This window comes from Canis lupus, chromosome 15 (assembly GCF_011100685.1).
Source record: "Canis lupus familiaris isolate Mischka breed German Shepherd chromosome 15, alternate assembly UU_Cfam_GSD_1.0, whole genome shotgun sequence".
Lineage (NCBI taxonomy): Eukaryota > Metazoa > Chordata > Mammalia > Carnivora > Canidae > Canis > Canis lupus.
The window spans coordinates 35436459-35453356 of NC_049236.1; the positions used below are offsets into that span (position 1 = coordinate 35436459).

Here is a 16898-nt window from a genome sequence, read left to right on the forward strand (position 1 = left end):
AAGAAAAGGGGTGACTAGTACTACTTGACATAACAATCAATACAGTAGATAGCAGCTATTAATTTTATCACACCATAAACAGGAAATGCTAGGCAATATGCTGTGGAATGGAGTAGCAACACAAGTATCCATAAACTTACCTCCTCATTTAGTCTTCCAATGAATATTTACTAAGTGCCTACTATGTGTCAGGCACTATTCTAGGCACTGGGGAGAAAGTACTATTAACAAAATTAAATGCCTCTCATTCATGCTGATTATATTTTAGTAGGAGAAACAGATGGGCAAATAAAAAACAGATACTATACCAATGAGAATAGAAAGTGTTAGAAAGGACAACAGAACTGTGTAAGTAGGACAAGTGGATGGGTTGAAGAGGTAGGAATATTTTCTTACCTTTTTTTTTTAATAAATATTTTATTTATTTAATCATGAGAGACACAAGAAAGAGAGAGGCAGAGACATAGGCAGAGGGAGAAGTAGGCTCTATGCAGGGAGCCCCATCAGGATTCGATCCCAGGACTCCAGGATCACGCCCCAGGCCGAAGGCAGGCACTTAACTGCTGAGACACCCAGGTGTCCCTTTCTTACCTTTCCTACACTGGAAGGGGGGATTTTTACTAAAGGTAACATCTGAGTTAGGTCTAGAAGGATGACGGATAACCTGTCTGGCTGGAAGGGTGTGTCAGGTTGTAGAACAAAGCTATAAGCAAAGTGCTTAGGAATGTTGGTCGGTCTCATACAGGTGGGCAAACTGATGAGATTAGAAAGGCCAACTGGGACAAGACCACAAAAAGTCTTATATTATAAGGCAAAGAGTTTGAATTTTAGTCTCTGGGGCATAGGGCATCAAATGATGCTGAATTACAAGATAATTCTTTAAAAACAATAAACCAAAGATTCTCATTTGAAAATGGGCCAAAGAAATAGAGATTTCACCTTAGAGGATACATAGATGGCAAATATGCACATGAAAAGATATTTAACATTATCAGCCATCAAGGAAATGCAAAATCACCACACTGGATGTCACTGCACACCTATCAGGATGACTAAAAAAAAAAAAAAAAAAAAAAAAAAAAAAAAAAATCACAAACACCAAGTGCTGAAGAGGATGTGGAGACACCCAACTATTTACATTGCTGGTGGGAAAGTTAAATGGTACACCTACTCTGGAAAACAGTTTGGCAACATCTCCTAAAACTAAACATGCAATTACTACATAACCCATAATTGTACTTTTGGGTATTTATGCCAGAGAAATGAAAACATATGTTCACACAAAAACCTATACATGAATGTTCATTATAGCTTTATTTTTTTAAAAGGTTATTTATTTATTTATTCATGAGAGACAGAGAGAGAGAGAGAGGCAGAGACACAGGCAGAGGGAGAAGCAGGCTCCATGCAGGGAGCCCGATGCGGGACTCGATGCGGGACTGGATCCCGGGTCTCCGGGACCACGCCCTGGATTGAAGGTGGCACTACATCGCTTGAGCCACCCGGGCTGCCCTTCATTATAGTTTTATTTGTTAAAAGCCAAACAATAGAAATGGCCCTTTAACTGGTTGTCCTTTAACTGTAATCTTACTCAGTAATAAATGGGAAAAATTACAGATGCATGCAACAACTCAGATGGATCTCCAGGAATGAATAGAATGATGATTCCATGATATGTAACATTTTTGAAATGACAAATTTAAAATGGATTACTGGTTGCCAAGGACTGGGGAGTGAGATGGGTGGGATGCTGGTATGATTATGAAGAGATAACAAGAGGGATCTTTGCAATGATGGAATTACTCAGTATCTTTACTATGATGGTAGATACACAAACCAACTCATGATAAAATTATATAGAACTACTTATACACTGAGTACAAGTACAACCAGGGAAATCTAAATAAGATCAGCAGATTTTATCATTGTTAATATTCTGATTGTGCTATTTTACTATCGTTTTACAAAATATTATCACAAGGAGAAACTAGCTACAGGATATTACTTTTTCTCTGTACTATTTCTCACAACTACACATGAATCCAGTTATATCAGTAACAATTTCAACTTAGAAATAATTAACCAGATTGTAAATTCCTTATGAATAGGAACTGTCTTTGGTCTCTCTGACTTCTTGTCTGATTCCCCCACCCCTCATTTCTAAAAGTTGAGACCAGTGTGAGAGAAAGACATAATAAGAGGTAATTATTTGGTTTCTGGTTTATCCAAGGGGAATTAAGTTTATTAATTTCTATAAAAGTAAAATCTATATTTTATCAAAATTTTCTATAAATTCTATAAAATAAAGTCTAAAACAACTGTCTTTGATGTTGTTGGCTTACTAGTGAATAAAATCACTTGAAAATATCCCCAGTAGCAGCTAAAATGTCACTACGTTTACATAGGAACCAGACGCCTTTGAAATCAACTGTCATTAGGTAGGAGTCTTTGGGCATGAGAGTCACAGAAAACTGGCAGATTGAGGCCATGAGATTTCAGCAGGCTCCTCTAACAAAAGCCTTCAGAGCAGTAGCACTCTGCTATCCCCTTTCTATCCTGTTTTAGGATAAAACATTAGAAGAGGAAAGGCAGGAAACAAGTGATATACAGGGCAGTGAAACATATGTCTACACCTGTAGACTAAAAAATGCAAGCATATATTTATACACTTTTTTTATAATGAAACATCCTCACAATGAAGCACATTGTGTACTTATTTCTAGATAGATTTTAATTTGGATTGAGAAAAAAAAACCTAAAAATTAGAAGTCTGAATTATAGAATATTTCAAATGAAATATAACTTGGGTTCTTTCCTTTACATGTGTCTCCTTTAATACCCAAGTAGAGGTCTTATCAGGATTGCTTTAGAGAAACCTAGAATCAGCACTGAAATAATTTTATGAAGCACACATTGTTAAAATACCCAGCAGAGTATGCAGAGAAGGAATTTAAGTATGTTTTCTATAAGATGATTTTCAGCCTTTATTTACTTAAAACTAGCCAAATTCAGCTGAACCAAGGCAGGATAACTACAGATGCCAAATTAAAAAGTCACAAAGAGGCATCATGATCAGTGTCACCTTGGAGATAGAATCCATAAATCTCTTGGTTGTCAGCTGCCCCAGAAATGATGCAAACAGTGCTCATCTAAGAATTTCTTTCAACCCACAGCTCAAATCTATGCATTCCCTCACCCAGTTTCAGGTCTTGCCCGCTTGTAATTTACAAGATTGCAGAAATCCTATCTCCTCTAATATTCAACTAGAGAGTGTATCACCTGCCTCTTTGGGGGAAAAAAGCCCTGCCATTCACCTAAATCTCTTTTTTTTCATTAAGATAATAAGGACAGGGCAGCCTGGGTGGCTCAGCAGTTTAGTGCCGCTTTCTGCCCAGGGCGTGATCCTGGAGACCAGGGATTGAGTCCCACATCGGGCTCTCTGCATGGAGCCTGCTTCTCCCTCTGCCTGTGTCTCTGCGTGTCTCTCTCTCTCTCTCATAAATAAATAAATAAAATCTTAAAAAAAAAAAAAGATAATAAGGATAGGATGGTATCATAAAAGGTATTTCAGCCTTACAAAATTATTTACTTTGGGGATCCATAAGTAGTGATTAACTATTAAACTACAGTGCTTCAGAGGTCAGAAAGTATTTGACAGAATGACATGACAAATAGTGATAACAGCTAAATAAGTAACTTTCATGTAAATCAGCAGGAAAATATGAGACATGCATAGTTCTTTCTGTGTCACCGATGTCCCCAAGAAATGGTGGTAAATGAAAGGAACCATTTTAACTTGCTTTGAATAGAGCCACCATTAACTTGACTAAATGCAAACATGGTATGATTAGTTCAGTTTCCAAACACTGAAATATCAATTTCCTAACCATAAAAATTTTCTAATCAATGAGCTCTCTTGCATGAAAAATGTGGGGCCTCTGAAAATGCTCAGTGATGTCTATACATATCACTGCAGATATCCTTGTGTTTTCTGTCTAGACAGTGTACAAATTGTGTACAGAAATATTTTGTTCCCTGGATAAAAAATTCATAGACCTCTACCAATATCAAACATAAAAGAAACAAAAAATGGCAAAACCAATGCCTTGTAACACAGAACATTATGAACATGTTCTAATTTAAAATCAGTCATGTCTCAGCATCAGAAAACTGGGTTCCACACTAAGTTTACCTACATAAACCTGTGTGCCCTTGGGAAAGTTACTTAATTTCATTAAGTCTTAGTTTCCTCATCTGTAAAAGAAGATAATATCTGTCTTATAACAGGGACTAAATCAAACACATGCAAGAGCTCCTAGCATGATGGTGGCATACCAGAAATATTGAGTAAATAGCAGCTATTACTATTTAGCATGAAATCTGTGTTACGTGATGTTAACAGCATTTCTTTGATATTATCTGGTTGATAAACTTTTGATGAAGTGGGGGAAAAACTGGATTGATTGAGAGTCAGATAATGGAGGGAAGAAAGTTTGTTAACATATGTGAGAACCATCAGGTATTCATTGGCTGAAAAGTTTCTGCTTAATTTGAATCCTCATCTCCCTGAAACCACCTTAAAAACAGAGCCATAAATCCTATGTTCATATGCATATATAATCTTGCATTCATAAGCTGTACGCAGCTGTCCTTCCTGTCTATCTCTTGTAACAGAAGAAAAAAGGCAGTGTCACAATCAAATCTGAACCTTTTATAACAACTAAGATCACCTGAGTTTTCCTAATCTTGCTGACTTTCTCTGCAAAGGTTCCACAACAGCACTAGCAGGGACAATGTGGTATTTTAAAGCAGAAGGTTGGAGTCTTGGTTTTGTAATTTCCCATCTCTGTGGTATGGGGAAAGTCAACAAGTCTTGCTGGGCTTGGCTTCATCAGTAAATGAAGAGGCTGCACTGGTGAATTGTAATGACTCCTTTAGTTCTAAAATTTAATGGTTTCATAACTACATTTGACCTAAAACCACTAAAGGCATACCTGACTTTCCAAATTCCTCAAACTACCCAAAAGACACCCCATGTACGTTTCCTCACCCAAACCTGATACCAAATAAATCATATCTGACACATGAACAATCTCATTACTCATCTCTCCCTCCCCTGTCCTGAGTCCTTGTCACAACCTAGCAAGGCATAGGGAGGAACTGTGCTTTCATTTCCCCTCATGTAACAGTGGAACCATGCAATAAAAATTTGAGTGAAACTACTACTCATTTAAATTGAAATTTCTGTTGACTCGTGACTGAATACATGTAAAGACCAATAAAAAGACAGAAAAAAAAAAAGTCACTAATTATTCCTTCTTTATATTATACCAACTTTCCTGGACTTGAAATTACAATTGACAAACAGTTCAAATCAGAACTGCTTTTCAGATGAAGAAAACAAAGTATAAGCTATTCCAAATTTATTAAAAGCCAAAACTATTCTTTATTTCCTAACGTTTCAGATGATACTAACATAGGCCAAAGTATATCAATTATCATAAATGTTACCAAGAAACTGACTTCAAAGAAAAATATGACCTAAGTAAAACAAAGTTTTCAATGGAATCCACAAGAGCTAAAGACTAAGCAGTTGTACCTTTTAAACAGAAAAAGGCTAACTGTGTTTGTTTTCCTTTTTATTTTTATCTAAACATTCAGGGGAAACTGACTTTCTTTGTTCAGTGTTTATTATTTCACCTTTCCTGAAGCAGAAACCAAAACACTTTGATAATGGGAGAGCCTGGTAAACAGATCCTTGGACATTAGGGCTCAGAACGACTAAGCCAGTTGCATTTTAGAGGTCCATTTTTCCTGAAGTTAATATCACCATGATTTGATTTCTTCTCATATAAAAAGGTATGATAATACCATATACAACCTTACTCAAGTCCACACTTATATAGAACCAAAATGAATCTATAATACATGCAAACAAAGGTTGAGAAATCTAAAAGAAAACTGCAGAAGATAGCTGTTCTTCCTGGAAATGCTATTATCACACTTTATTACATTGATATAGTCTATTTGGTCAACCCAAGTTTTATTAACTCCAAGGATAGATTATCTCTGCCAGATGTCAAAACTACTTGCAAATACTTTTTTCTTTCTCTTCAGAGATCCACTAACACACTTACTAGATTCAGATCAATCCAAAGCAGTTTTTCTATACCACTCAGAAAAACTAGGCAGTTCAGTTCTTAAACTTAATTTTTAAACTCAATATTTAATAAAAAAGATGAGTAAGTACTTCTTTATAGCTTCCCATACCTAAATGTGTTACAACTGGAACTGCTCTTTGAGTTGTAACACATTTTGCTACACTTTGCTACTAACAAAGTTACAAAAAAGTATTAAAATAAATAGGCTCATATAAACATGTCTACTTTTTAAATAAAGGGCTTTCCCTAAAAAACAAATTAATCTATGCAATTCCAGGAAAAGATGATGCATTTAAAAGAAATGTCTGGAAGAACACAGAAAGCTTACAAAAGTAATATACAAAGCACTGGCATTATTATGAATGTCTGAAATATGAACATACTCATCCCCCTACATAAGAACATGAGCCTAGATTTGGAATTCCCCTGAACCACCTGGAGAAATGGTGAGCCAAATTTTACCTTCTCCTCCTCTTCATCCTGTTCCTTCCCCCTTAATATTTTCCTCAACACACTGCCCTCTACCTTCTTGAATGTACCAGTACTTAAAAGTTATAAAAATTTTATTTGATTGCTCTGCTTTAGTATTATCATAGTTTCATCTGCTATTAATTCTACTGCATTCTTCATATATTAGAAGCTAAATAAGTTCCTATATGCTGGCTAGGAACCCAAGACCTACTCACAATTATTTCTACTGCAAAAATGCACTGAGGTCCAAACATCCTACTAATAGGTTTAATCCATTTACTACTGATTGATGGATTATCAGATTATCTTTACCTATTAGGTCCTTACAGGAATTAAAAATGCTTAGGAAAAGAATGAGGGACTTCCTTGTCCCCTCCCCACATGTGCCATTTCCCAAAAGGATCACATTGAGAACATTTTTCCAGGAAACAGGTCAGAAACTCATTTTGCAAAGCAATTTCTGTCTCACTGATATAACTAATTATAATTTTTAAAAAGTAAAATCATGATATGATTGGCTAAATAGAGAATTTTTAGATTTTTACTATTCCAAAAGTTAATAAGCACAGCAATAGAAAACCAATTAGGTCTAAAAATAATGCTACCTTCCCCCTCCCCCCAGAAATGCGTAAATATCAGCCATCTCAAAACAGTATATTTTTTATGAAGACAGGATGTGTGTGTACATGTGTGCATGTACACACAATCACAATGTAGGATACTTGTTCTTCTATCTCTTTACTAAAAATATACCTCTAAAAGCATAATGTGACATTCTACCACAGAAAAGCATATATTTGATAAAATGTCACTTATCTGTTTTGGCAGGAAATGAGACCAAAGTGATAGAGCTGGACAAAATAATGCAATTTCACTAATTGCTAATAATTAATTTGAAAGAAAAAAAAAAGAAAAGCCTTATTGCCAAGAATTAAAATCCAATGCATCTAGCTGCAGTTTCAAATGTAGGGTAAGTATGTAAACAAATAGATTTGCCAAAATTGTGTGTTATGATTCCAACACAAGAAAGATAAATTAAAGAGCCATGCAAATTTTTTTATATTTCCTGAGCTGATGCTGAAAATAACTCAGAGGAAAGGGCTTCTTTTGAGATATAGGAGTCCTAACCCTTACCCTTTGTGCATAATCTTATCAGTGCTGTGACAAGATGAAAATGCTTATTAGGGCTATTAATTTATACTTTAATCATTACATTAAAATCCAACAATACCACCAGATGGTAAATGCAACCCAAGAGAGATATCTTCTAGCACAGGTCTGACGATTTATAACACAAAAGCCATAACAGGATTTTAGAGGATTTGTAATTTGGCAGCTCGTTAAGCCCAGTTTTGTGTTTAATATGGGGAGAAGACAAAAAACTTAAGACTTCCTTTTATCAGAAATGAAGGTATACAAATTAATTAAGAAGAAATTATTTTTTTAAGATTTTATTTATTTATTCATGAGGGACACAGAGAGAGAGGCAGAGACCTAGGCAGAGGAAGAAGCAGGCTTTCTGCAGGGAGCCTGATGCAGGACTCAATCCCAGGACCCTGAGATAACAGCCTTAGCTAAAGGCAGATGCTCAACTGCTGAGCCACCCAGGCATCCCAAGAAGAAATTATTTTGAAGTTTATTTTATTTTGAATCCTGGTACTTGAGGAAAACCGAAAGATAAATCCAAACCTGTCAAGTGATGGGGACTTCCAGGCAAAGTTTCAAGAAAACAGCCATCCACATTGGCTGATTCCATTTCCTCTCTTTGAAATTCTCAGTCTGCAATCTGGCTTTTTCCCAGAATACCAATGACACTGCTCTTATCAAGATTAGAAAATGACCTCCTACATGCTAAATTCAATCACATCCATTTTATAAGCCTTGGGTCAAGTGTTAACAAATCCGTGAAGTCAACTTTAATACCTTAATTGGGGTATAACTCAAACAAAGCTTGGGTCAATAACAACAACAACAAAAAAAATGTTGCCCTCTAATTGTCTGCTACCTCACTGGACAGAAGTTTCTGGGAACACACACCCCTCTTTCACCTTTGAAGGCACAGTGCTTTACACACAGTCAATATCATGGAATAAATAAACTGAGGGCTTGCCAAGTTACCCAGGAAAACCCAATAATTGTTCTTTTTTTTTTTTTTTTGAAGCGCTTATAATAACTAAAACTACAGAGGAAAGACCTAGAAAGGTGGCAAGGAAAATTTTTCTTGGTTAGAGAATTAAGACATCTGCTACAATTTTAAGAGAAAAATTCCCATATTTGCACACTATTATTTTGATTTGTCTATAACTCTTTAATATTAAAGGCCCGAATTTACTAACTTCCCTATGAAAATCAAACTTCTTAATAATACTAATAAATAAGCATTCACTAACTGGACAAGTCAGTGAGGAAAAAAGAAAGGCCTATTGGCCAGTGAGGTATTTTAGGATAATTATGTTTGAAACATTTTGGGGAAGAGAACTCATAACTATACCCAAAAGGTACCAAAATGCCTGAGTTTCTCACAATCTTGCTCCCCAAAAACCTGCTTTTGAGAACCCAGAGCAGTAAGCAAAGGACGACCTATCTGGGACCATGTAAAGCAACTGTTTCTCTGGCCACAGGAATTCCCTTTACCCTCTTTTACCTTCAGATTTGACTATTCACTCTTCCCTGCTGTAGGGATTCCCAGGACCACTCCTTGCCCCATCAAACGCCCTTCCTCCAGTTTGTCCTCCTCACTCTTGCCTGAGGTCAGAAATTCAATGCGCAGAATTATGCAGAGAATGGAGAGGGAAGGGGGCAGGGGATAGGAATAGTGAGAAGAAAAGAGGGAAAAACATCCACTGCACACTAAAGCCCAACTACCCAGCCCCTCCCTGCTCCTTATCACTGCCAATGCCTTACAGTCTTTCTCAGAGCAAACACAGCCCCCAGTTTCCTCATTCTTCTTTAGTCACCTCACCCTTTCCACAAACACTGCTGTCTCAGACCCAGGGGATGTGCTCCTCTGACAGAACGGTGCTCAACCCCACCCAGGCTGACCAAAGCTCCTGTCTGAGACAAAGAAGCAATGGGAGGAAGAATTCACCTAGGAAAGGGGAAGGAAGAGCCAGTTCAGTAATGGTTAATATAATGTAGGTGCTAACCCAGGTCCTCTACCAACATTTCCAAATCTCTTTCTTTGGGCAATACGCTTGAATTTCCAAATTATCATGAACTTTTTAGAACACAATCCAATTTGTAACTGGGGAATTGCACACAATTTCTTACTGAGAAATTACAAACATGCTATGAATTAGTAAATTCATACCAGCTGTTGGATTCATGAAACATCTGTACTCTAAAGAAGGTGACTGTATGGGCCACCCCAGGCTTGGCAATGTCTGTTTACTATTCCAGAATCCGGTTGGTTATATCTGTGGACTCTGCAAACCTAGTAAGTCTCTGTGAACCAGTCCCTATGAAAGATCCAGAATCTCTTCCCTGAGGATCGAGGAACTGTTAAAGACACTTCTTTATTCATTCCAGCAGCACCATCTTAAATAGGATTCGTTTGCGTTTTTTCTATCATTTTAGAATTCTATTGTATTGGATTTTAAATTAATTACTCCCAAGCAGAGGCCTATATATTTTCAACAGCCAGACTGCCAAACAGGATTTCCATTTGGATCCACTCAGCTCACGTGAAATGTATGTCCCACTTCTCATTTACCTTGTGTCAGGGTGTCCAGGTGTCCTCCACATGAAGGCTTGGATTTTGCTTTCTCTGTCTATTCAATGTTTTACAAAAGATACAATCTCCTAGGAAAAGCTGTTACTCTGACCCTACGACTGAAGGCTTTTGATTCAGCTGGCATATTTCAAGAGTCTCAAGCCTGGCTCTCTGCTCCAGGCCTAAACAAAAATCTCTGTGGAAAGCTAATTCAAAAGCAGAGCTCACTCACTCTTTACCAAGCTGCTCTACTTGACAGCCTGTAACCTGTCCAAAGCCGCCCTCAGTTTCCTGTGGCCTTGAGAAAGAACCCTCCTTAAGAATGCCATCCAGCTGCACTGGCTGGCTGTGTACATTAACCCCTTCCAAACTGGTTTCCCACCACCACCAGAGCAGCAGTGCCCTAACTGCATAAGAAACATACCAGAAAAAGGACAAGTTCCCAAAGTTTACAGCTGGTGTTAGCAATAATCACAAATTCTTGGGATTTAAGCCTAAGGGCCAATAGGACAGCCAAATCTCCAATTTCAAGAAAAAAACTTTGCCTTAGCTAAGGATTGTAGTATACCATAAAGAAGCCAAATCAATTCCTCTTTCACATACACACACACATTATACAAAAGCATATTAAGAGGAAAGCACTACCAACAAAACTGTTCCATGGAGAAAAGAGCAAGCAAGAGTATACACAATTTTTTTTTAGTTGGATATTTAATTTCAATTTTCTGTCCAAATATTTATGCCAAAGAAAAGGCTTTTACCTTGGTATTAATGCTCAGGCAGTTGTAAATAGAATAAAGTCAGCTATGAGAAAAGTTAGGCAAGGAGGGTAAGTCTTTTAAGGCTCAAAGGAGGAAGGGCACAGATGATGAGTAGAGAAAAATGCTAAGATAGCATCTGAACACTAAAAGAAATTAGAACAATTTTACTTGATACGCTAAGATTTTGCTTGACATTTTTATTTATTCAATTCACCTGATAATCTTCTGAGCCCCTACTGTGTCACCATATATGCTACTATTTCTACAAAAGTCCTACTGTAAGACCTGAGTACTTGAAGGGTTGGGGTGAGTGATCTAAGAACATCAAGACTTCAAAAAGGGCCTGTATGCTTTATGTTACACACATAACATCTTAAATACACTGCAAGGTCCTCTTTGTGACTACAGAGAGAGAACAAAGCTTCCCCGGTGGTTGTTTACTTTGCCTCTTTTTCATTCATTCTCTCACCCAACCAACATCTACTCATCCTTCCAAACACCCTTGTCTGGCCTCCTAAGGGATAAAAGATATGACTCAAACCCTTCATGGAACTTACAACTGAATACAGAACATCAGACATACCAATGAATGACTATACCTTAAGACAAACTGAGATAAAGGCTGTAGGGATACCACAGCATAATGGGGAGATCAGAATAGGAAATAAACATTTCCTACTAGGTCTGTAAAAGCTTCATAACATAGCCAATGGTTGCTGAGCTGGACCACCAAGGATGGTCAAGGTTTCAATAAGGTGGGTACAGTAGGGATATCAGAGGTAGTAAATACACATACAAAGGTGAGAAAGAAAGGATAGTAGCTTTCCCTTTCCCACATTTTTCCTATGTCCATATGATGGTAGTAATTAGTCTTTGAGAAGCAAAATAATCCTCAGAATAGAAAATTTTGTAAATTTAGAAGTTTTACCTGACAAGGCAAATGCATGGATTTCAAATTCCACAGATTCCTTTTTCTTTCCCTCTTTTTTTAAGTAGGCTCCATGTCCAGCATAGAGCCCAATACAGGGTTTGAACTCAAGACCCTGAGATCAAGCCCTGAGCTGAGATTAAGAGTTGGATGCTCAATCAACTGAGCCACACAGGCGCCCCCAAACTTCACACATTTCCTTTTTTTTTTTTTTTTTTTTTTTTTAACTTCACACATTTCTACACCTAACAAATGAACCTCACCAGACTGGACAATTTCCTCCCCTAGATTCCTGCTATTACCTCTACGTTGGTGCCTTAGAGGGCCTGCAACCTTGCTGTTCTAGGTCTCCCTTGTACTACCTACACTACCACTGGTTCATACCCTTTGAATCAGCTATTAAGTCAGCTACTTGCAAGCTTGCACTGAAAATACTCATTAACTGACTATATGATAAAAGAACACTGCAGTTTGGAATAATTTAATATATGCTTAACTAAACCACTCTCTCATCAAGTGATTTTTCCCCAACTCACAGGGTTGCTGAAGGTCAATTTCAGTGATCCATGCAGAAGTAGTGTCCGTCAGACACCTAAGTGTTACCTGGAATGCTGATGTCTGGGTCCAAGTTGCAGCTGGCCATCTGGAGCTTCATATGGCTCTTCTACCTCATACACATTTGCATCGTTGTCCTCCATGCTTCTGGAATTCTGCCTTTCTAACTCGGGAGTTTTCCCTATGGCCATAATAAATGGCAAGTTCTCATACTCTGGTATTTCCTCATAATGGCGTACATTTTCATACTCTGGTGCACAGCCACTTGTAGTAGATTTGCAAGGCCCCTGAGATGATGATTCCCTGGAAAGCATTTGATCATCCAAAGACTCAGCTCTTGGTCCATTAGCTGCACTCGTGTGGCCCCGAGACTTCCTCTTCTTTTGGGATTCGAGGCTGTAGTTATCTGCAGAATATGCCTTGATGGGCTTACTTCTCTTCTCTTCTACCAACATGCCATGCCAATCACTTTCAATTCCTTTCTTCTCCCCACCTGAGAGACTGCCTGTGGTTGTGTCTCCAAGCTGGCTATTCTTGAACCAAAATTTCTGGAAGTCACTCTTCATGAAACAGATGGACAGTTTCATGTTGAGCAACTTCTTTAAAGAGTTTTTCTTTTGAGTGTCTTTGCAAGGCTTAGTGCACCTTTCTGCATCCATAGCAGATAATGATTTTGCTCTAGGCTTAGTCATGGCAGTTGAAAGCTCACTATTTGATGATATTGTGACAGACTTTAAGGATTCCGGGTTCCCTGAAAAGGGTAAAATAGGATGAGGTAATTTCCACACTGGCTTTTCTGAAGCCCGTTTAGGCATATCAAAGGAGGACGACATATTGAGGTTTTGGGCACACAAATGCTGAAGGTGATTTCTTTCTAGACCCTTCTCTGAATTATTTTCTTCATTTGAGGGGTAAGAACTTTTCTCCACAAGCTCCTCTGAGGCAGCCTTTTTAAGAACTCCTGCAGCAGGCAAGCTGTGTCTCTGAGGTTTTTTGGGGACAATTCTTGAGGAACTTTCACCTTTTATTGTAGATTCCTTTTGCATTTGAGAGGCAGACACTCCCAGGTTACAGGTGGTAGGCAAATGTTCATTGCAGGTTAATTTGAGTTGCTTAGGCAGGCTCATAGATAAAGTACTGCATCTTATAAAATTGGTCCCTTTGTCCACAGCAAGTGACATACTAGAACCATCTACTGTCTTGCTGTCAGAACATAAATTAGAATCAGTTTCCATTTTTTCAAAGGAAGATGTTTCATGATGCATAGCTTTCTGTGGATTGACTAAATGTTGTCTGTCTCCATTGGAGTCCACATTCAATTCACCTTTATTTCCTGGCTTCACTTTGTCCACCCGTTCCTGGTTACACAAAACATTCTGATGAAGAATACTGATTTTATTGTTTTTCAAAGCAGCATCTAAAAGACAAGAAGAGTTACTGTCTAAATTCCCTGGTTCTTCAGTACTTTCACTAGGAACATCTATGTACTTTTGACGTAATAGACGAGCAGCCCGTGTCTTTCTGGGCTTGGGGGTTGGAAATTTGGGGGTATATGGTACTAAGTGAATTTCTAAGGGACCAAGGTCTTTGACTTCTGATTTCTTACTAACACCACCTGAAGGTAGAAAAGTACTCCTTTTACCATCATTTTCCAGAGTTTCTTGTTCAGATGAATGAAAGCAGGTATTACTTTTTTCACTGGTATGCTGATAAGTTTCATCATTAGGTAGCTGTAGGTGGCAACGGTGATGATCAGGAACTTTTTCAAAGCTGGACAGGGAAGGTGACAAATCTGCAAACTCAATTCTGAATTGTCTGTTGGAATTATAGCCATCATTCATTTCTGGGTTGTCTGTGGATCTGTGCTTCTGTAGAGAAATAAAAGGTGATGTTCGTTGTGTTAAAACATCTTTGAGCTTCTCTTCTAGGATGTTTGCCTTTAAAACTACTCCAGTCTGGGTCTTGATGTTTTCAACGTTAGAATCACATTTACTCCTTGTTTTTATAGCTGAAGAGGACTCATCAATTTTACTATTTTCTAAATTTTCATGCATTTCCAGGGGCTCTAAGATAAGTTGCTTTCCAAACAAACTCTCTCTATTCCCAAGTTTATGGATACACTGAGAATTGCAGGAACACACTGGTAGAATGTAATCACTGCTCTGATGCCCTACATTTTTACAATTAGAGTTGTCAGCATTTTCAGGTAATTCCTGTTTGTGCTCTTCAAGGTTCACAATGATTTTCCTTGATGGTGACTGCCCGATGTCTCTAACAGATGAGCCCTTCAGAACTTTTGGTTTTGGGGCTATTGCTGGTTTGGTTTTCTTTGTTGGCTGTGGAACACCAGAAATTACAATATCGGGTTTAGGTGCAACAGGAGGTGGAGCTGGCTTATTTGCTACCACAAACTTTGGCTTGGGGGCCACTGGTGGCTTCTTAATCTCTAGGAAAGAAAAAAATAATACTTTGATGACAAAGAATAAAAATCCAAATCAAAAGATGATAAATACTTAAGTTTGATAACATTTTTACTTTTTTTGACAATCATGGTAAACCTGCATTTTGCTAGGCAGATTACTCTTGAAAATTCCTTAAATTGCCCTTCAATTCCAATAATATAAAGCTCGGGCAGAGTGTACATTTCTCAGCAAGTCCAATACATTTTTCTTCTAAATCTGGAACAGATTATTTTATCTTCAGTAGACACTAAATGAAATCCCTGGCTTCTGCTTGGGACCTTAGTTTGTCTGCCAAGTGCTAAGTGAGTGAATTTGCCTCAGTTATATAAAAAGACACCCTTTATGCTTACATATCAATTATTCTTCTACCTCAATAATATACCACAGAGTTGTTTAAGTGCCATTTCTCAAGAATCTACCTCATTAGAACCCCAAAACAATCTTAAAAAGGAATACAGAAATCAGAAATTTTACAAACCTAAAAAACAAAACCAATTCTTCTATATTATCTGATTTATTACAAAGTTGGTATTTCTCTGTATAGGCACTGTCATTAGGAATTGTCATTATTCCTTCAATGAGCTTTATTTTTTAAAAAGTCATGTGTATAGGTTCTATGCCATGTCTAATCAATCAGAGTTTCTGGGAATACAGCCTGGACATGTGTATTTCTTTTAAGTTCCACAGGTGAATATTCAGTGTTCTCTTTATTAATAACTACTATTCTAGAACATTTAAAAGATGACCACAATCTCTACTGTAGCAATCCTTTCTCACATTATATAAAAAGCACTTAACAAACACCTATTTTTTTAATAAACACCTATTATACTACACTAGATTTGTAGAGACCTGTTCCTAGCCTAAAGGCACCTCACAAAAGACACAAAAGACCTATAAAATGAAGATATACAGAGCCCAAACATCTTTGGGCTGTATCTTTTTTTTCCTTAGATTCTTTTTCTCCCTATACTATCACTTATCAACTAGTCACATTTCCCCAAGGAGATCTGAGGTAAAAATAATTTATCTTATGTTTCTTACACTTCATGTATCTTCGTCCAACAGGATCTAATGCTTAATAAAAACAATTTACTAAAAAAAATTCTCAAATTTTTCAAAATATCTGTTGGACGTAAAGTACTTGAATACACAGAAGCTTTGATACTTAATTTAATGATGACTTTTTTTTTTTCAACAAAGGAAATTAGTCACAACATTTGGGAAAATATATGAAAGTGGGGGGGGAGTGAGAGGAGAGGGAGAGAGAGCGCACATGAGAGAGAGAGAGAGAGAGAGAGAGAGAGAAAGAATGGGCCATTCTACTTCTTTTTACCAATCATTTTCCCAAACCAAAGTCCCATGATAACATGTGCTTTCTCACTTAATTCCTGGGTGTAATGTCCTGATAAAGAAGGTAACAAAATACTTCCAAAATAATTTAATAAAAACTCCCAAAGCTATACAATTTCAGTTAGCTATTCAATAAGCATGCTATTATTTTTGAGTAGAAAAAATTGTAAACCCATTCAAAGCCTAATGACGAACCCTGCTATAATAGTCTATTAAATCAAACCCTTGACCTATTAAGTCTTTTTTTCTAAGTCTTTTTTTTTTTAAGATTTTATTTATTTATTCATGAGAGACACAGACAGAGAGACAGAGACACAGGCAGAGGGAGAAGCAGGCTCCATGCAGGGAGCCTGACATGAGACTGGATCCCAGGTCTCCAGGATCATGCCCTGGGCTGATGGTGGCGCTAAAGCGCTGAGCCACCTGGGCTGCCCATTGACCTATCAAGTCTTAAGAGAAAAGTATGAATGCCCAGGGCCTCCTTCAAACCTCCTA

At 37.5% G+C, this 16898-nt stretch overlaps 1 protein-coding gene across 2 annotated transcripts in view; it reads right to left on the minus strand.

Moving 5' to 3' along the window:
• The window catches only part of FGD6 (FYVE, RhoGEF and PH domain containing 6), a 111265-nt gene that overhangs the window by 90011 nt on the left and 4356 nt on the right, over positions 1-16898 (minus strand). For both annotated transcript variants that reach the window (XM_038558669.1, XM_038558668.1), the window contains exon 2: positions 12637-15034. In XM_038558669.1, coding sequence (XP_038414597.1) covers positions 12637-15034 — 2398 coding nt within the window. The remainder of the gene's footprint in view (positions 1-12636; positions 15035-16898) is intronic.